The sequence below is a fragment of the Eptatretus burgeri genome, chromosome 20 (genome assembly GCF_056783735.1).
Source record: "Eptatretus burgeri isolate ZD-2024b chromosome 20, Ebu_testis_v1, whole genome shotgun sequence".
Lineage (NCBI taxonomy): Eukaryota > Metazoa > Chordata > Myxini > Myxiniformes > Myxinidae > Eptatretus > Eptatretus burgeri.
In genome coordinates, this window is record NC_140980.1 from 2,010,998 (window position 1) to 2,032,868 (window position 21,871).

The 21,871-nt window shown below is 42.7% G+C and overlaps 1 protein-coding gene and 2 non-coding genes across 9 annotated transcripts in view; all 3 read right to left on the bottom strand.

Annotated features, from left to right (window-relative positions):
* Positions 1-21,871, bottom strand: part of LOC147008295 (cell surface glycoprotein MUC18-like) — a 153,995-nt gene that overhangs the window by 45,173 nt on the left and 86,951 nt on the right. For 6 of the 7 annotated variants that reach the window (XR_015053460.1, XR_015053459.1, XR_015053462.1 and 3 more), the window contains 3 exons: positions 20,397-20,470; positions 19,793-19,880; positions 19,506-19,688 (listed from right to left, as the gene is read on the bottom strand). The exons of the other annotated variant lie outside the window; for it this stretch is intronic. Coding sequence is in view for 3 of the 6 variants with exons in the window: in XM_085865143.1 (XP_085721269.1) it covers positions 19,506-19,688; positions 19,793-19,880; positions 20,397-20,470 (345 nt within the window). In the remaining 3 variants the exon portion in view is untranslated. The remainder of the gene's footprint in view (positions 1-19,505; positions 19,689-19,792; positions 19,881-20,396; positions 20,471-21,871) is intronic. 7 annotated transcript variants of the gene reach the window in all.
* Positions 10,256-10,337, bottom strand: TRNAS-UGA (transfer RNA serine (anticodon UGA)). The gene has a single exon. It is a non-coding gene; the product is annotated as a tRNA-Ser (tRNA).
* TRNAS-AGA (transfer RNA serine (anticodon AGA)) lies at positions 14,828-14,909 on the bottom strand. Its single transcript has one exon. It is a non-coding gene; the product is annotated as a tRNA-Ser (tRNA).

Consider the following 21,871-nt stretch of genomic DNA (forward strand, 5'->3'; position numbering starts at 1 on the left):
TGCCAATTGGCTCCAACCTTTTGATATTTGATGATCCTTTGAAACAGTCGCTTTGGTTGTTTTACACTGAACGGTAAACTTATTGGAAGGGTATGGCGATTGTGAATACGACATTTCCGAAGAGGCTTACCATTGCACTAAAGTGGCGGATGTATGCTTTTTTTCAGGTTGTGGGTCGTGTGGGTCATGTGGCTCATGGCATCAGGCCAGATATCCAACTAATGGTAAAAGAGCGGAATTACAAACATACATACATACATATGCTCCATTGTTTATGGATGGTTCTGGAGGCCATCGTGGGGATATAATATCCCCAAGACAGGTTATAGCTGATGGTGAGGCCCAAGAGCTCCACATACTGTGTGTGCTTCTCCCATCGGATGAACACAAAAAAATATTCAATTAGAGGATGAGACAGCTGGCCCTTTGGGAGGGATAAAGAGAATGAGTGAGATTTCATTTTGCCATTCCAATGTACCCTTCAGGTAGCTGACCAGTAACTTGTCTTTTTTCAACACCGGCAGAGGATTGCTGTTGCAGCTTGCCTTTAGTTTGGGAGCCAGCACAGTTTCATTTACACTTTTGGGAACAAAAGGTTTGATGGTCTCATTCTGTCAAGAGTACATGGGGGATGAATGAAACCCATTTAAGCATGGCATTCCCGGCCTTTAGGGGAGGCAGGGTCCCAAACCCCCCATCAAAAGCATCAATATCATCAAAAGCTCCTAATATCACGAGTTAGAAATATACAACTTAAGAAACAATATTTCCAGGGGTTTGCACTTAAGAAGGGCCCCAGTGGGGGTACAAAAAGGGTCTCAATTACACTTTTGAGAACAAAGCTGAAATTGATACTGAAATATCTCCTCACATCGCTTGTCACAAAAATGTAGTTCAAGAAAGGATAGTCCCTGGCGTTTCGGCTAAAGAAGGGTTCAAAATGACCAAGGAAGGTCAAGCAAATCCTTATTGGATTTGGCCCTGGCAACCACTGGGCCTAACATCTGCCGAGGCTCAGGTGTTCAGCCACACATTCATCCAATACACAACACATTTCTGTCGGCCAACTAGCATCAAGTTACTATTTTTATCTCAGGACAATATCACACAGCGACAACATCTCAGAAAACAGACTATAATCCCAGTGCCTGCGCGGTGACTGGCTATACCTGCGTGCTATGAGATTAAGGCCATCCACTGTCGACTCTTACTGGAACGTACACAGGCTGCCCCTGTGCATTCAGTCACACACACCTACTGCGTGTGGAGTGTAAAAGTGAAAGTGAAGCCAGACTCCGTGACATTCTTCTCTTCATTTGACAAAGTACGTATGAGGCAAAGACTTCACCGAAGTATTGTAAGCCTAATATTCTCAGCCGAGTCATATGGACCAAGCAACATTGACATGAAAAAGACAGAACACTGAAAGCTACACTTATCCTGAACAAGGAAGGCAAAAGTGTACTATATGTACAGTACTTATTATTTTCGGTCTCCACTGACCTTCCAAAGCATTCTTCGAGAAGGCCTCCATCAGGTCTTCGATGACGCTGATGCAATTTCGCCCACTTTTGCCATACCCCCAGGCCCATGGGTTAATTTCATTGATCTAAACTCTAAAGATATGAATTCGCACTGTTTTTTCAGGGGAAGCAGTGGTGTAGTGGCAGTGTCAGACTCAGGAGCGGGAATGCCAAGTTCGATTCCCGGTCTGATCACCATCTGTTTCTTTGTGTCATTGGGCAAGGCACTTGACCAAACTTGCTTCTCTCCAACCAGGAGTAATGGGTACCTGGCTGGCAGAGAATGAGAAGTTGTGAGCGCTGAAAACAGCAGCCGGGCTGTAATACTCCCCAAGGAGCGGAGAAAGAACGTGGAAAGAACAGGCCAACAGCTCGGGGTAATAAATGTGAAGCGCTTTGAGAATGTTCAACATTATAAAGTGCAATATAATAACTTCACATTTTTATTTTTCCTATCTTCTCTTTAGGAACTCATTAAATCAAGGCCTCCTGATGATCTCACATAAAAAGGGCAAGCCAAGGAAATGATAATTAATGGTAGGCTATGATAATGATAATCAGTCCATATTCTGTAATTCTGTATTTCGGTAATTGAGAAATTCATGACACACCACACATGTCCCTTTTGTTCTTCCCTTCACAGCATCTGCCCACCAGTCATTGCCTTCAAAGTGTCTTATATACATGTTGTTCCGACCGAGACAAGCAAGTTCCCTGGCAGCAAGAGAAATGGGCAGTTGTTCAGCGTGCTCCTGAGGCCAGGAAGGGAAGTAAGAACTACCAATCTTCCAAATCCAGAGCAGTTGTTGAGGTTTCACCAAGTCATCCAGGAGATGGTGATGGGTACCGCAGCAAGTGCGACAAGAACTTTTACAGCCATTACCACTCAGTCTCTACCTTGGCCTATTGGGAATGACACTGTAGGCCCAGAGAGAAAGGCGTTACGCTCTGCATCATCTGCTTCAACTGTTAGTGGTGAAGAGTCAAGCCGAAGGGTGTCAACTCTTGGTATTTTCCCTGATACATGTTTGTTTTGTGACAAAAAAAGGTCAAAAAACGCCCAGACGGAACAAAAGAGCTCCCAGGAAAATTGCAAACCAAGCAAGCGGCACAAAAGATTCTAGAGATTGTGCATACCCTCAAGCAAGCATGTTTACTTGTAAAAATCAGTGGGGTTGACCTGATAGCGAAGGAAGCCCAGTTCCACCCCAGTTGGCTTGCCACATATATCCGGAGGGCGGATAGGGTGAAAAGTTTTGGGCTGCCCCCCATCGCTGAGGAGTCTGTTAATCCCAAGTTTCCTCTTGACTGTATCTATTCATACGTCAAAGACAACATCATTGACCGAGAGAGACCTGAACGCCTTGCATCCATTTATGAACAATTCACCGACCTCTGTACTGAACTTGAAGTGGTCCCTTCAGTAAGCAAAGCGCAATACCTGGGGGACCTTCTGACCAGGAAATTCCCTGACACGATTTTGGTGCATTCCCCAGACTGCCGCCAGCAAGGTGTGATGGTCCACAGCACAGCCATTGAGTGTGATTGCATTAAGGCAGTGTATGACATCAAGTCATCTCCTGAGGGTCAGGTTACTAAAGTTGCACTGCAACTCAGACAGGCCTGAAGGAGATGCTAGTCGCTGGTCTGTTTGCAATTCGTCGAACGGACGATCAGTTCAGCAGGGTACCGGTAGATCTCACTCTCGAGCAGACGGTAAATGCTGATGCAGCATCAAGGATGACGGGATACACAGACGCCACGAATAACTTCTCAGCCCGTCTGCGGTGGAGTGCGACCAAGGGTGCCAGAGCAGCACTCCTTAGCGCCATGCTCGAAAGGGCTGGAATGAATACAACCAGTGACACACAGGCTGAGCTGACCCCAAGCCGCATTTCACGGGACAATAAGGACCTGGGCAACCTGCTGAAGACCATCGAAGGGTTTGCCAATCCATTAAATCTCGAATCAGAGTCCCTTGTAAACATCCAGACAGGGAAAGCTGCCACCAAGGAAAGTGTGCACATGATGCCGCTAGATTCGAGAAAGCTATCACTGAACCGCATGAAGACTTTTGCAGACCAAGGCGCAAAAAACAAGAGAACAAGTAACCCGATCGTACAAGAACTTAGGTGCACAAGAGACCTGTTTGGATGGATTGCCATCATAGCTGTGAAAAGGCAAGAAGACTTTGAATACCTCCTCACATACCCATTGACTCCGGTTCCTCTAACAATGTGTAGAACAGATGGCACTCTGGTTACAATGGCCCATGGAACCAAGAGTGATCTCTTCGCAGTCCTTGAGAGCAGGGAAGCAGTGCATGGTTCGCCAACAAAGGTGAGGGCTACTGTAATAGCTGGCAACTTTCTTCTTCACTGCCTTCCACCAAATCTACCTCCGACGTATGGTGGACTTTCACGTTACTTGCTGCATGCAGTCCTCTCACATCCCTCAATACAGGTAGACATCCTCTTCGACACTTACGAGGAACCCTCAATAAAGGGTAACGAGCGCGGATGCCGTGGCACAGAAGATTCTGTCTGTCACATCACAGGACAAGAACAGATTCGTCCGCGGAATATTGAGAAGGCACTGAAGTCGACATCTTTCAAACAGCAATTACCCCGCTTTCTGGTGAAACATTGGGCTGAACAGTGGCATTCGGCTAGCCTGGATGGCAGGGAGTTGTACGTTGGGGTCGACACGCAATGTTTGCGGTTCAGAGGAGCCAGTGGGATGGTTGATGTAACGCCTGTTCCTCGCTTGGAGTGCAATCACCCAGAGGCCGACACAAGGATATGCCTTCATGCCATTGTTGCAGTTTCTCGGAGCCAACAACCAGGTGACATAGTTATCAGAGCCACTGATACCGACATAGCAGTTATTCTTCGACACCATTCCCATCGCGTGAACACCAAGATATGGATGGACGTCGGCACCTCTGGGCCCGGGGTAACAGGCGTTACATTGACCTCTCTGCCATTGCAAGCAAGATTGGACCCCGCCTATGCAAAGCCCTGCCAGGCTTCCATGCATTCACAGGATGCGACTACACCTCATCCTCCATAAGGAAGGGGAAAAAAACGTCCTCTGAAAATTGCTGAAGAGAATGATCATTCCTTCCTGGATGCTTTCTCTGCATTGGCAGCAGAGCAAGTGGACGAAGCAACTTGCAACGTTCTTGAGGAGTACACTGCAAAATTGTACGGTACAAAAAAGACAATGCCACTGAACAAGCACAGATTTATGGTATTTGAGAAATCAATCGGACCGAAGAAGGGTAAGCAGCCATTTGCAAGACTCAAGGGTGTAGATGCCAGCAGCATCTCACCATGCGAGAATGTCGTCCAGCAGAAGATCCATCGTATCGCAGCAACTTTGTTGCAATGACATGGCACGCAGCCTGCAACAACGCTGTGCCCAAAGATCCTCAACAAGGATGGGAACTGGTGGACAATTCCTACCAAACTGTGTGGTTCACAGGCCCCCAGATGCCCGACAGAGTTCTTCGAAATCCCGGTGATCTCGGCGACGACGATGACGACCCGAGGCCGACTGACCCTGATTCTGACACCGATGGCAATGACAGTGACGCAGACAACGAAACTGACGATGAATATGACTAAATCGGCTTCTTCAGCTATTGTTCAATCCAAAAGGCACCCATCTGTTAAAAAAGCATCGTAATACCAATTAGATCAGGGGTCTCCAACCTTTTTGGGCGGAGGGCCACAAAACCAAAGTGGTGAGGAGTGGGGGGCCGCAACCAAAAAAAGGACGCTAAATTCCAGAAAAAATATATATACAGTAATCCCCCGTTTCTCGCGGGGGTGACATTCCAAACCTCCCCGTGCTAAGTGAAAATCCGCGATGAATGGATGCCTCCCCAAAAAATCGACTCGTCTGGTCTGGTCGGTTTGGGAGTGATTGGGTTTGAGGTGCCTGAGATCGACTAGTCTGGTCTGGTCGGTTTGGCAGTGATTGGGTTTGAGGTGCCGGAGATCGACTAGTCTGGTCTGGTAGGTTTTGAGGTGCTGGGTTCGAGCAGTGCTCGTCCAACGGCGGCAAACCTTTTTCCTTCCCGAAGCATATATCGAGCACCTTAACCTTCTCCTGGAGCGTCCCAGGACCTTCCTCTGGCGCTTCGGTTCCTTGCCAGAAGCCTTAGAAGGTGCAGGGCGTTTGGGCGGCATCGTGGGGCTTTGAGAAAAAACGTCGAAAATATTCGAAGTTCACAAGCGAAACTTTGTCTTGTGCGTTGTGTGACTGGTCGAGCACCACGCGTTATAATTTCTTGCTTAAATAATTTATATTTTATATATTATTACCGCGATGTACCGGGGGAATCCGCAGAAAAAAATTAGTTACGTTCCAAGGGAAAACCCGCGATGAACCGGGGGCGCGATAGGTGAACCGCGATGAAGCGGGGGTTGACTGTATATATAATTAATATGCGGAAATTTAAACAAAAATTAGTGCTGAATATATTTTTCTTGCCAACGAATATGATAAATAAATAATCGTGTTAAAAACACGTGTCAAATATGAATCAAAATGATAATAAAAATTACAGAACGCTTTGATCATTGACCCTGACAAATTTGCAGTATCGCGGGCCGCATTGTAATGTAAACTTAATATGGCACCGCGGGCCGCATAAATCCGTCTAAGGGGCCGCATGTGGCCCGTGGGCCGCAGGTTGGAGACCCCTGAATTAGATGAGGAGTATTGTTTATTTGCAATGTAAGACATATCAATTTCATTGGGCGGTGCGAGGATGAGGATATGTCGGGAATCTTATGATACTTTGATGCAGCATTGGCGAATATGGCACTTACAAGTAAAATCCTTGCTGAAGTTATTATTTGTGAGACTTGAACATAAATTGGAACTAAAGTGCTGTAATTGTGAGACAAAGCAAAGGCACCCAAGCCTAGAATTGATGCAAGTTACCTTTATTTTACTGTTTCCTCCTGTATGTTTCACAATAAATTCAATTTTCAAGCTCGTACTTGTCTACTCCTTGTCTCTCTTGGCAATGAAGACATGACCCTTCTTCGTCCGTTTGAACCCTTCCTAAGCCGAAACGCCCAGGGACTATCCTTTCTTAAGTTACATTTTTGTGACAAGCGATGTGACGGGATATTTCAGTATCAATTTCAGCTTTCTTCTCAAAAGTGTAATTGAGACCCTTTTTGAACCCCCCACTGGGGCCCTTCTTAAGTGCAAACCCCTGGAAATAGTTGTATATTTCTAACTAGTGATATGAGGGGTGTCATCAGTGTGAATATCAACGTTGTTCTCAAAAGTGTAAATGAAACTGTGCGAGCTCCCTAACTACTTCATTTAAACAAATATATTAAACAAGTCTGAAGACGACGATGGTTCATGAGCGGTATTTGACGATGTACATTGTTTCAGAAGTCAAGGATGAGACAATGTGATAATGTTTGACCAAGTTATAAAAATGATAAACATGATGTGGTACGAGTGACAGGTTATTAACTGCAAAATGTCGAAAACCCGTTTTCGTTCAGCAACTTAAAAAAATTGACCTTTACATGACCTTTAAAGGTCCCAAAACAATGTTGTGGACATTAAAATAAGGAAACAGGATACGTGCTTATAGCTTAATGGAGTAAGTTCGTCGAAGAAGGTCGAAAACCCGGTTCGATTCCCACAACTTTGAAAATTTGACCTTTGTGAACTTTAAAGGTCAAGGATTATGACCTTTGGTGCAAAACTTCCTCTGAAACATTCCAGGAACAATATAACGTCACAAAGGCTATATGGCATTTCGCACTCCTCGGATTATCCATACTTTGATGAAATTGGCGTAAAAACAAACTTGAAGGGGGCGCCACGGGCAAGGTGTTCGAGAAAGAGCAAAATGGTTTCAAGACTTTAGGTGGGGAATGACCTCAAGATTATGCGTAAAAAATATTGTCATCCCAACTCTCAAAGTTTGGGTGGTCGTATGATTTTTATGTCAAAATTCGCAATTTTCTATGTTTTTGACCTTGTGACCTTGACCTTGGGACGAAAATGAAAAATCGGACAAGTTTAAGACAATTCATTTTGCTATTCAAATACCGAAGAACCCATTCCATTCAGTCAATTCCCAAGGAGAAGATAGATTTTTAATCTGGCCACCGCCGAAAAATGGCTATTTTTTGGGCGTAGCTCTGCCCACAATGGGCGTAGCCACGCCCTCATCCAAGAAAACACAACTAGACTGATGTCGAACACAAAACCAAGTTTCATCAAGATCGGATCAAAGTCCATGGAGTTATGCTCTGGACAGACACACGGACAAGCCGGGAGGCGGCGATGGGTCGCCGAGCATGGAAACTATAAGATTTAGAGCAAAATGGATGTCATATAACGGATAGGGAATCACCTTAAGATTATGCACATCAAATCTCATCCAATTCCATCTACTGATAACTACTCGGTATCCATTTGAATGAAAAGTACCGAAAATCAGAAAGTTTGAAATCAGAAATCCCCAAAGTTCGAGGGCGTGCTGTGGGTGAACAAAGATATAAATCGAAAATCCGGCTCGATCGCTTGTGCACAATGTATTCCAGACGATTAGTGTGAATTTTCATAACCATCCGACAATAACCCGAGGAGTAGCATTTGGCGCGAAGGCACCTCCAGCTCTCGCATATTATCGATTTTTGCACTAACTGACCTTTGACCCCTGACCTAAGCGAAATCGGTCAATATGTCCTGAGGCAAAGTTGTAGTACTCATTGAGTACCATGAACCTGCAAAGTTTCATTCGTATCGATGCACTCACCTGGTCGCGAAGGGGCCTTCAATTTTCGCGCATACCCGAATTGTAGGGGGTATCAGGTAAAGTATTCCATATATCACAAAAACCGGAATATATTTGGTAGAGCATCACCTGCAGATCATCCGTGCCAAATTTCATAACCCTACGTGGGATAATGGCTTTCGGAATCGATTTCGCGTGAACGGTACCGATTTTGAGGGTTTTTCCGTTGTTGCTAGGGAACCAAACCGTCCCGAGCAACCATCACAATTTCCAAAGTCCGAGGTCATAAGATGTACCTACCACCCGAGTTTGGTAAAAATCCGCCCACGTTTACTACCAATTATGCTGATGACAAACGAACAAACAAACAGACAGATTTACTGACAATAAGGGTCACCTATTTCGGCGACCCAAAAGACACACAGACATAACGAATATAGTGGTCACTCTGGCTGGTGCTCGTGAACCAATTATTCTCTCTCTGATGTACCAGACCAGACTCTTCACAGAGTGTCAATGCCACCAAAGCAGCTTCCTGAGCAAGGGGGATAAGCTGGTTGTTTTTCCATTGTCTTTCCACAGTAGTTAGGGTAGGAACTATGTCATTTGGTCAGGGTGCCAGAGATAGTTCACTGACTATTTGCAAAAGACACCATGGGATCTTTAACATTCACCAACTAATATTGGCTGATGGGACACAGATTTTAAAGTTCATCCAAAGGACGGCACGGCACACACATTGATGAATCACACTGCCTGTGAAACACTGGGATGACAGTTTATAGCTGGTTTGGGATTCGAACCGAGGAAACACAGCTTAGAGGTGAGTGTACACACCTCTCAGCCATCCTGTGAGGCTCCTTATAATTATTACAATAATCCTTACTGTAATTCATGGACCGGATTTAGGGGTTTAGTTTGCAGGGCCGGATTTAGACATGTGATGGCCCCTGGGCAGCCTTCAGTAGTGGAGGCCGACCCTACCTTAGAATACTAAAAAGGTGACAAGACATATTTATAGTCATCCACAAAGTATATTTTTCAACAACAAAGAATCTGAACTTCGATATAAAATAGAGAATGAGATAAGATGAATATCTTATATCTGTTCCATTCACTACCAACTACCATTCAGGCACTCACAAATACATTTTTCCTTGCAATTTTTGTTTTCATGAAGAATTAACAAGATGTCACGCAGAGCACGACACTTGCAAAATCCATGAAACAAATTTGACTGAAAAAATAATTTGTGGTTGAATTCAGTGACCAAATATGCAGCTCCTCTTCAAATTTCAAGTCAATGGGTTTAAAATTAAGGGTTTTAGAAATGCCACCTTAGTTGTTGACCTTGGGACGAGGTTGACCTTTTGCTCGATGTTGACCTCAAAACAATTGGCTGGTTTAAATCAGTGACCTGAAATATAAATCCTCTTCAAATTTCAAGTCAATCCGACGAAAATTGAGGATTTCAGAAGTATCACCGAAGTTGTTGATCTTGGGTCGATGTTGACCTCAAAAATAATCTCCTTCTTCCTTATGACAAACTCTACCATGTGGTGAAGTTTCGTGAAGATCGGTTTTAAATTGTCACTTGGGGACGACAAACAAACGGACAGAACAACAAAATCGACTGATCATCGATGTTGCAAGAAACAGAAGGAGAGAGAGAGAGGGGTGAAAACACAACCTCCTTCACCTTCGGTGGTCGAGGACATCATATAAGTTCCATCACAAGAAACTTTGACGCTGGAGAAGAGGAAACAATGAGACCCCTGAAGACCTGCACAACTTATCAACTTATAAAGTTGCTTGAACTCACTCCATTCTTGATTTTAATGCTGAGCTTCAAGAAAGGAAACAGCACGAACTTCGGTACGAATCTGCTGTGCACAAACGGCTGTCCTCCCAGAATCAAAGTAAAGGCTCCAAAAAAACAGTGTGACGTCATGGACAGGATTCGAACCTGTGCGGGGAAACCCCATTGGATTTCAAGTCCAACACCTTAACCACTCAGCCACCATGACATGTGCCAAATGATGTTCTTACGATTTTGATGAAACTCGGCCACGAGCTTCATATTTGATGTCTAACGAAGGTGCATTGACCGCATCAAAATCTGCGCTCATTCAGGGGGTGAACGTGGGGCGGGGGGTAAGGGTTAACCGCCCAAAATAGTTGGTATTTGCCATCTTTTCCGAAACTACACACACGATATCGATGAAACTTGACACAACCTTCCTCACCCGTGATGGACCAAAGTTTGTTCACGCAATTAGAAAACCAAGGCCGAAGAGGCTCTGATGGGGGGGTCTGAGCCCCCCCCCCCAAATAAGTATTTGCTCTCGTCTCCAAAACTACAAACACAATTTCAATGAAACTTGACCACAACTTCATCACCCATGATGTACTAACATTTGTTCGCAGCATTAAAAAAGTTAGGGTCTGAGGACCTCTGGCTGGGCATCTGTTGGGGTGTGAAGGTGTGTGTATATGTGTGTGTGTGTGTGTGTGTGTGTGTGTGTGTCTGTTGGGGGGGGCGTTGATTGACTCTTGCTCCTGATCCAAGTGAGCTTCAGGACATGCAGTCGTATTTTTAATATCGACCTTTGACAGTCTTTTCAAAACCTGCAGTTGCCCATCACCTGGACGAATCCTGACACAATCACACCCCAGAGCAATCAGTGATTTCTGCCTGAAACTGTACAAGTTCACAATTGGCTCCCATGGCAATGGACATCTTTTTCGTCCCCGTTGAACTTAGTCCGAAATGGGGGCTTACGGGTTGGGTCTCATCCGTCTGTGCATCTGTGTGTCTGTCCACAGTCGTATCTCAGACACGTATGAACCTATTTTGTTCAAACTTGGCACAACGACAGTACATGATGGTATACATCTGCTCATCATTTTGGTTCCTGATTCAATCAAAGATGGCCGACTGGCGGCCATTGTACTTGTGAAAACCTGATGTTAAACTCGTCCTCAACCATTTCTCAGACATGCCTTTACCGATCTTGCTCAAACCTGGCACACAGGTAACGAATGATGGCTTACACGTGCACGTCATTTATTTTTGAGATCAGATCAAGATGGCCGACTGGGGACATCAGGGCCGGATTTAGACATGTGGTGGTCTCTGGGCAGCCTTCATTAGTGGAGGCCGACCCTACCTTAGAATACTAAAAATAACACCGCAAAGCGGGCGTAACCCCTCAGCCCCCTGACGCAAACCAATTGCAAGATGGTGGCCATATTGAAAATCGCAGCGCGCCCATTATCGAAAAGAACCTTCCTCTGCTCAACCCCAACACACCCAGCAAAATTGGATTGAATCGGACAAGGCGTTCTCCTCGAAATCGACGGAAACCAATTTCAAGATGGCTGCCATGGAGGCCACATTGAAAATCGCAGCGCGCCCATTTTCGAAAGCAACCTTCCTCGACTCAACCCCAACACACCCAGCAAAAATGGATTTCTTCGGACAAGGCGTTCTCCTCGAAATTGACGGAAACCAAAAGTTGACAGACGCCCGGACAACGCCTGTGACGCCAAGTGGGCTGAGGGGTGAAAACTGATCAGACAGCATTTTCAACGAAATGAGAATATTCCATTGTCTGCAGTTAAATAGAATTACTTTTATATGAAAATAAGTATTATTAAATGTTAGACTGTTTGTGTAATTCAGTACATCTCCCCCCAAATACATGAACATGAATCCCTTTTGGGTGAAATTTGCATTCCCAATCGAAAACATCAAACATGTTAAGTGACGAATTATCTTACACAATATAATGAGGTGACCCACATCATTAATATCCATGACTGAATAACCCAATCGTCCGCAATCTTCCATGTCACATGTCCACTCAATTAAGTTGTGCATCCACATAAATGTTGTAAATATAGGTTTGCCCTTTAACTCCGAACAGCAAAATTACTAAAACCACAGGGGCGATGACATTTTATGTCTTTTTCTGCTTGTTTGTACTTGAAGTCAAGGCGAATTGAACAAGGAACAATGCAACTCACTGACAGGCAATGGGAGAAAACGTTGACGTAACAAACAAGGTGTTAAATGCACAAAAGAAGAGAAATGGAAAGGTGTTATCTTGCAAGTATGTGGAGAGAGATAGGGGATGGTTATGAGAATAGAAAATATCATGTGTGGGGATGGAAGATGACTTGAGGTGTTGGTTAAAGGCCAAACTGAAGCTCTGGAGGAAAGAATGTGATTCAACAGACTGAGGAAGGAGGTTCAACAATCGAAGAAAGGAAGAAAAGAGGTGGAGGTGAAAACATAACCTTGAATTTCAGATTTTCACAAGGAATGGGTTACTGAAAGAACACGTCCGACCTGGAAAGGTTGGGAAGGAATGGAGAATCAGAGGGAAAATATACCAAAGGAGAGGCAATAAAAACAGAGGGCACCAAAACTATCTGAGATGACAGAGCTGAGCATGTCCTGTGCTTCTACTTTGTGGTTTTCGTTATCCTTGTCCCTTGTCTAGTAAAGATCTCTAATCATCTCTTGTCTTTAAAATATAGAGGACTGATTGATGTGGTTAAGTAAATATATTACTAGCAGGGTTGCCACCTTCAGGGCGGGTCGAGATTGTGTATTACTTGCTGAAGAATGGAGCCTGGACATGAAATATCAGGTAATCTCGAAGCTCGTGGGACTTCTGATGAAAGGGAGACACTTCTACCTTGGCTCATACATGCATAATATAACTTTCCAATCCTATCTATCTTTAGTTCTCTGTCTTGGAGTAGCTACCAGACAAAGTTATGGGACTGGTCCACCACTGTGAAGAAATTCGAACGGCATTCAGTTGAGCGCATATCTCTGCCAGGCTCAACAGTTTACGTTTTGTATCCAACTGAAAGGCCGGATTTGGATCCGGACCTGAAACAAAATCGAATCGAATTGTTCTTGTCACCGAACCAGCTCATCCACCAAGATTTATCATGACTCGGCCACAACTTTTTGAGATATCGTGCTATATATCGTTTTTGACCCGATCTCTAAATGGTGAAGAATCACATTAAAAGTTCTAGTATCCGGATCTGCATCTGGATCTTCACCAAAATCTAATCAGTTCATCCTTGTCACACACCGAAGCTGTCCACCAAATTTCGTCCCAATCCGTCTTCAACGTTTTGAGATATTCTGTTCACAGACAAACGAATGAAATTGCTCGTTGAGCAAGGAATTGCTGGAATAACTTTGTCATATCTCCATGATCTCTGAAAAAAGAAAAACCTGGAAATCAATTTGGTTCTTACAAGTCGATAGTGCAACTGTTTCATGAATTATAGCACTTAGTTTGGTCATGATCATAACTTGGAAATCAATGGGACTTGAAATGGCATTTTTATCGCAATTTGAAATTTTTGACCCGACCGCTCAGAAGGGTGTTGGTGTGACATGCCAATGAGACATATGGTTGGATGCAGTGTTGGAAGATACACATTTTGGATTTGGTTTGAAGTCGATACGACCATTTTAGCGGACGTTCTTGCAAAAATAAGAATTTCGGTTTTTTGGTGACCTTGACCTTGACCTGGATTCACCAAAAACGACAAGTGTCTAAGTTGGACCAGGCCAACGTCTGCACCCAGTTTGGTCATGATCACTGAAACTAAAGGGTAAACTGCTAAAGGGTAAACAAACACACAAACAGACACACACACAGAATGACACACAACTGACCAACATAATTTCCGAAATCCGAAGGATTCCAGCAATTAACAAGAAGACGTCATGCAGAGCACGACACTTGCAAAATCCATGAAACAAATTTGACCGAAAAAATAATTTGTGGTTGAATTCAGTGACCAAATATGCAGCTCCTCTTCAAATTTCAAGTCAATGGGTTTAAAATTAGGGGTTTTAGAAATACCACCTGAGTTGTTGACCTTGGAACAAGGTTGACCTTTTGCTTGATGTTGATCTCAAAAACAATTGGCTGGTTTAAATCAGTGACCTGAAATATAAATCCTCTTCAAATTTCAAGTAAATCCGATGAAAATTGAGGATTTCAGAAGTATCACCTAAGTTGTTGACCTTGGGTCGATGTTGACCTCAAAAATAATCTCCTTCTTCCTGATGACAAACTCCACCATGTGGTGAAGTTTCGTGAAGATCGGTTTTAAATTGTCACTTGGAGGTGACAAACAAACGGACAGAACAACAAAATCGACTGAACAACGATGTTGCAAGAAACAGACAGAGAGAGGGAGAGGGGTGAAAACACAACCTCCTTCACCTTCGGTGGTGGAGGACATCATGGAAGTTCCATCACAAGAAACTTTGACGCTGGAGAAGAGGAAACAATGAGACCCCTGAAGACCTGCACAACTTGTTATCAACTTATAAAGTTCCTTGAACTCACTCCGTTCTTGATTTTAATTCAGAGCTTCAAGAAAGGAAACAGCACGAACTTCGGTACGACTCTGCTGTGCACAAACGAATGTCCCCAGAATCAAAGTGGAGGCTCCAAAAAAAACAGTACAACGTCATGGACAGGACTCGAACCTGTGCAGGGAAACCCCATTGGATTTCTAGTCCAACGCCTTAACCACTCGGCCACCATGACATGTGCCAAGTGATGTTCTTACGATTTTGATGAAACTCGACCACGAGCTTCATATTTGATGTCTAACGAAGGTGTATTGACCGCATCAAAATCTGCGCTCATTCAGGGGGTGAACGTGGGGCGGGGGGGGGGGGGGTTAACTCCCAAAAGTAGTTGGTATTTGCCATCTTTTCCGAAACTACACACTCGATACCGATGAAACTTGGCACAACCTTCCTCACCCGTGATGGACCAAAGTTTGTTCACGGCATTCGAAAATCAGGGCCGAAGAGGCTCTGATGGGGGTCTGAGCCCCCCAAAATAAGTATTTGCTCTCTTCTCCAAAACTACAAACACAATTTTAATGAAACTTGACCACAACCTTCATTACCCATGATGGACTAAAATTTGTTAGCAGCATTAAAAAAAAAGTTAGGGTCTGAGGACCTCTGGCTGGGCATCTGTTGGGGTGGGAAGGTGTGTGTATATGTGTGTGTGTGTGTGTGTGTGTGTGTGTGTGTGTGTGTGTGTGTGTGTGTGTGTGTGTGTGTGTGTATGTGTGTGTTGGGGGGGGCGTTGATTGACTCTTGCTCCTGATCCAAGTGAGCTTCAGAACACGCAGTCGGATTTTTAATATCGAGCTTTGACAGTCTTTTCAAAACCTGCAGTTCCCCATCACCTGGACGAATCCCGACACAATCACACCCCAGAGCAATCAGTGATTTCTGCGTGAAACTGTACAAGTTCACAATTGGCTCCCGTGGCAATGGACATCTTTTTCACCCCCGTTGAACTTAGTCCGAAATGGGGGCTTACGGGTTGGGTCTCGTCCGTCTGTGCATCTGTGTGTCTGTCCACCGTCGTATCTCAGACATGTATGAACCTATTTTGTTCAAACTTGGCACAACGACAGTACGTGATGGTATACATCTGCTCATCATTTTGTTTCCTCATTCAATCAAAGATGGCCGACGGGCGGCCATTGTACTTGTGAAAACCTGATGTTCAACACGTCCTCAACCATTTCTCAGACACGCCTTTACCGATCTTGCTCAAACCTGGCACACAGGCAACGAATGATGGCTTACACATGCACGTCATTTATTTTTGAGATCAGATCAAGATGGCCGACTGGGGACATCAGGGCCGGATTTAGACATGTGGTGGTCCCTGGGCAGCCTTCAGTAGTGGAGGCCGACCCTACCTTGGAATGCTACAAAGGTGACAAGACATATTTATAGTCATCCACAAAGTATATTTTTCAACAACAAAGAATCTGAACTTCTATATAAAATAGAGAATGAGATAAGATGAATATCTTATATCTGTTCCACTAACTACCAACTACCATTCAGACACTCACAAATACATTTTTCCTTTCAATTTTTTTTCCATGAAATATGTGGAAGCCCCCTGGTTGTGGAGGACCCTGGGCAACTGCCCAGCTTGCCCATGCCTAAATGCGGCCCTGGGTGTTTGTTTGTTTGTTCGTCGCGCTACTACTCCTACAGTTTTGGACCAATTACATCCAGACTTGCTACATAGGATCAGTATGACCCCACTTAATGTATGAGTGTTTTTATTTTTGCCGGTGGTCTTGGGGGGGGGCGGGGGAGATGGACGCAAATTCTCTACGTAAATGTGTATCGTGTAGCGCCGCCTCCAGTTTGGGGTGGGTATTACAAGCCCTCACCATTTACAGTGCAGTGTTCCTGTCCCCATGTTTTCCAGTGCAGTGAGGTGTTTTGAATATCAGCTGGTATGTTTTGGCTTCATGCACGGAACCCGGGTTTTTTTTTTTTTGGCCGACAGTGCTGTTAGTTGCCTCTCCACCGCCCAAATGTAGGTATACGTCAGAAGAATGTGTTGCATGCTTGGAACAAGATTGCCCGTCGGTACTCTGCTTGTCATAATAATAATAATAATAATAATAATAATAATAATAATAATAATACAAGCAACAATGCCACTTCATCCAAAATGATAAAACAGCAGATTAAAATTGAAGCTTTTCAATGTTTTTGAAATTAAAAACAATATCAATTTGGGATGATAAACTCGGACAAAAATAAATCGATTTTTTTTTTCCACCTTGTCTTTCCCTTGAACACGTCACCTTATTTTGCCATACAACTCAAGCTGTATTTCGGGCTACAAATGGTGTAAACATTTTGGCTTCACACACACCTAATATTATCGTATAATAATCCAATGAGGTCTCTGTTGACATTGAACGACAGTTCAAGGTGAGTCGAGATTTTCACCAGTGTCTTTAATTATCACTTCCAATGTCACCCATCTGTTCAAGTTCATGGGCTGGCAGGATGGCCTACATGGATGCACAGTCACCTCTACGCTGTCCAGCCTGGGTTCATATCCTGACCCAGCTATAAGCTGTCATCCTGGTATTTCACAGGCAGGGTGATTCATCAATGTGTGTGCTGTCTCTTGGATGGACGTTAAACGGGTGTCCTGTCGGCCAGCATTCCTTGGTGGACATTAAAGATTCCATAGTGCCCTTGGTGAAGAGTAGGTGAGCTATTGCTTGCACCATGGCCAAATTACAAATTTCTGTCCTAACCATCGCAACAGCAGCACAGCAATGCTACCCTACTACCCCGACTACCATGGTTGTGCTGCACATGTGCTGTTCAAATTCATAAGCACACTTTCATGTTTGCACTTAATAATGAACGATTAACCAAGGTGGTTCACCTTTATCGACAGAGATCCTCCTTGAAGAGGAACCCAGACGCATTCTTTTTTTTTTCTTCTTCTGAAAACCATTGAGAATCATTAATCACGGTCTAATTTGAAGGAAAAAATAATAGGTTTTTTTTTTGCCAATCACAAAGTGTCGACAAAAGCCCTTGAGTGTCGATTTTCGATTTCGCCAGGGACGTCACACCTCGAACCCACCTTGATCCAAATGGCGGCTTTCCATCGAGAAACGGTGGATTTTGAGCTCGGATTCCGATATTGAATCCACCGTCATCAGCAACTCTGAAGGTTCTCAGTCTGTTGAAGCTGATCAGCTATTGCAGACAAAATTGAAATTTGGAAATGCTTTCGGGGAAATTGTGGAGCCGTATCATTTCTAGTCTAATTAGCCTTGTGCAAGCGATTCAGATGAAGGAGGAGGAAGTGAAGATGGAGGTGTTAAAAATATCAAAACACCGGTCACATGATCACTGTTAAAAATAGGTTTTGATTCTCTGTTCAATGGATGATTTATAAGGGAGGGATTTTGTATTAATTGATAAATCAGTTTATATATGACTCCAGCAGAAATACCTATCATTTCCTGAGAGCCCACACCGCCCAGGCACACTCGGACATGGCCTGGACAAAATGGGCGACGAATGCTTTGTCCCACTGTTGCAGGCTGACCAGGTGTCTTGTATGTTACGAGATGGTGATGGATATTGTGGGGGTGATGGTAGATGGGGGATGGTGGAGAGGGGTTGTGACGTCGCACCAGGACGTGGACTGTCATATCCACACTGTCTATGGGTTACATCGCGCTGTTTGAGTTAAATTGTACCGCAATGTAACCCATAGACAGTACGGATATGACAGTCCACTTCCTGGTGGGACATCATGGACCCTGAAAGTTTTAGCGTTCTCGTTCAAATCCTCTCGTCGTAATAGATGATGATGCATACATACTTTCTCTCCACTACAAATAAATAGATGGTGGTTTATTTGATTTGTCGAAATTTGTGTTGATAATAGATAATTATTTTCTTGTAACTGCCGGGAAATGGCAACAGGTGTTTGATTCACCACTCAAATCGTCCATGTACATCGTAAATTTCCCGCTTTATGATAAATTTCCCGTTTAATCGAAAATCTCCCCACTTTATGATTCAGAAAAAGACATCATATCTATTTTCTATGGTATCAGAGGATAGATTAGTGTCGAGGTGGTCTGAGCACTTGGGTTCCCCTTTAAGATCCCCCTCCACAATCCTTATTGCAATTCTTCCACTTCCTCGAGTTCATCGAGACGCCTCTTTTTTTATTTGAATGCTTCAGCAAAACCCGACGATGAACTATTCAATTGCTGATGTGAAGATTTCACCAAACTGTATGACCAGCCAGAGAGAGTGAAGATATGTGGGATCACATTCATTGTGAAAAAAGTTACCAATCACAGTTTTACTAATTTTTGGAAATATCTTCTGATGCCTGGTTAATTCACTCAATATGGAAATGACTTGCAGCTTGGGCTTCGCAATGCATCAATCTTTGCTGGAAATTCTCTCTGCTATTTTCTCTTTCATCATTACTTGTTATCAAGCTTTCCTTGATGTTTATCACTCAATGTCCACCATTTTTTTTTGCTCTTTTTGCCACCAGAGGTTTTGTGGTTTTGCCACACTTGTATCCACATGGTCTCTTTAATTTCATAGATTTTATAAAGGTTTATATCTTAACTTTTTTTGGTCTTGTTTTGCAAAGCCTTAAGATGTGAAGTGCTGTCCAACATTGGTGTTGCCATAAACTCTTCTAAATGCATGTACTATAAATATTATGGACCTGTGAGTTGCATCTTCCTCACGGCACCCGCATTTCGTACTCAGTTGAGATTAAGAATTAATCTTATTCACTCACAGATGAATTCCACACTGATGTCGCTGGACTTCTTGCGTCCGAATTCTCCATGATTTTTGAGGAATACGACATCACAGTGGTACTTTGCGTCTTGGTCATCTGCCGTTGGTTGGTAGTGGAGTTTGGAACTGATTGTGTAGAGGCCGTTGGACTCGCGCACTTCCTTATTATCAACCTTGACATCTGCAGGATTAAAAAGGTGACAAATCATGACACAAACTTGCCCTGGTTGCCAAATGATTGAACGTGTTGTCATAGTTAAGCAATGATCCAAACGGATTTATTACCAGGTACATTGTTATCGAGCTCCATGCTATCCTTGTACCAAGTGAGGTTTGACATTGGGTAGGAGCCTTTGATCGTGCATTCACCGATCTGTCAAAGCAAAACATTAAAAACTGTAAACATAAATGCAATTTGGTCTGAGATACGTTTTCTACAAAAAGCTTTTATTGAAAGTTTTTCCTGCATGTGGTACCATTGAAGATGCTGAGAATCATGGAGACTTAAAAGCCAAGAACAATAGTCTCACAAACTTGAACCTTCAAACAGTGAGAGTAGCATAGTAATAGTTTAACATTCACCCAAGATGAAAATTCAGTTGCTTCAATATTCAGATCTGTTTAGTCTTCCCAACCAAATGCAATGTGTCTTGATGCCAGGATCGCAGGTTCGAATTGAGTTTCTCCTGTTGTCTACTCAAGTCACTCTTAATTTATGTAAAAGTACACTGCTCTCTTCTGAGGTCCTTGTCACATTTCTAAAATCTGTACAAGCTCTTCCATGAGCCTTGGAATTCTGCATATTGTTTTACAATTTCAAACATTATATTAATAATATAGATAATATTTCAAGCGACTTTTGGAAGAAAATGTGCAGTAAAATGCTCACCAACACAGGCTGTGATTTCGTATCCACATTCACAGGCACTTTGCCCGATGTTATTGTTGGAGTTTCAGGAATTGCTGCAGAAACGAAAAATGGCTATTTGGATGGAGATACACATGTAAATACTGTAATAATAATAATAATTATAATAATAATAATAATTAGATGCAAATCCCGTCCACGGCCACTTTGTACTCAAACTAAACTTGACAAAAACGATAGTTTAAAATATATATATATATATATATATATATGTATATATATATATATATATGTATATATATATATATATATATATATATATATATATATATATATATATATATATATATATATATATATATATATATATATATATAGTGGCCTGAAAGTCACTTTACCCCTTCCCAGTGAAGCATTGTTCTTGAACTCTTTTAATATACAGGTTTTATTGTGCAGTACTTACAATAATTAATTTGTCATTGTATCTGTATGTGCTCCATCATTCTTCTGAGTCAATGTTTCCGCATACCATAGCGGGCGAGGGCAGAGGGGAAGGGACGGAGGGAAGTGCGACAAATTTATCAGGAGTAAAGTAACTTTCGGGCTACCGTGTATGTGTATGTGTATATATATATATTTATATATATATATATATATATATATATATATATATATATATATGTATATATGTATATATGTATATATATATATATATATATATATATATATATATATATATTATTCATTTGTATTCTCTGCAGAAACATAATGGCCTGGATACAGACAGTTATCATTATCAGTACAATTATTATTATAATGATCATTATTATAAGTATCATACTGTTCCATAATCAGTACCATTATTATAATCAATATCATTATTATGATGCATCATTATTATGAACCATTTTCATTATAACTATGATTACTATGACTGTTATCATTATTACCAATGTTTACCGAAGAAACCCTGAACATTTTTTTTGTCGTTTTCCCTGCCGAGAAATAAACAGTTTTCGGGGAGGGGCCTCCATGTTCAATATTGTGCTTTTCCCCATCACAACAACATTCCCGGAACTCATCTCCAGGGCAAAAAAAAAAACCCATGGCTTGTGCAACTGGGCAAATGAGAGCTATTTATAGTCACTCTGATTTTGCCCTTTCATATTTTGATCTAATTATTATTAATTATATTCTCCAGATTCTCATAATAAAGGTTTGTTGAAAATTTGATGACAAAAGCTCAAATGGTCAGAGTCAGCCTGGACAGACAATTGCAAAACTTCATCTCCCGCTGTGCATGGAGATGGGCTAATAATAATACAAGTTCCCTTACAAGGAACTTCATTGCAGAAGGAGGTCATTCAGTGAATCAAAGCCTGCACTATGATTACCAACTTATTGTTGTTTGTACATGCTTTATCATTTTTTAAATGGAAAGCACCAAGCAAGGAATCACTGGAAACCATTTTTAAACTCTTTGGTATGACTTGATC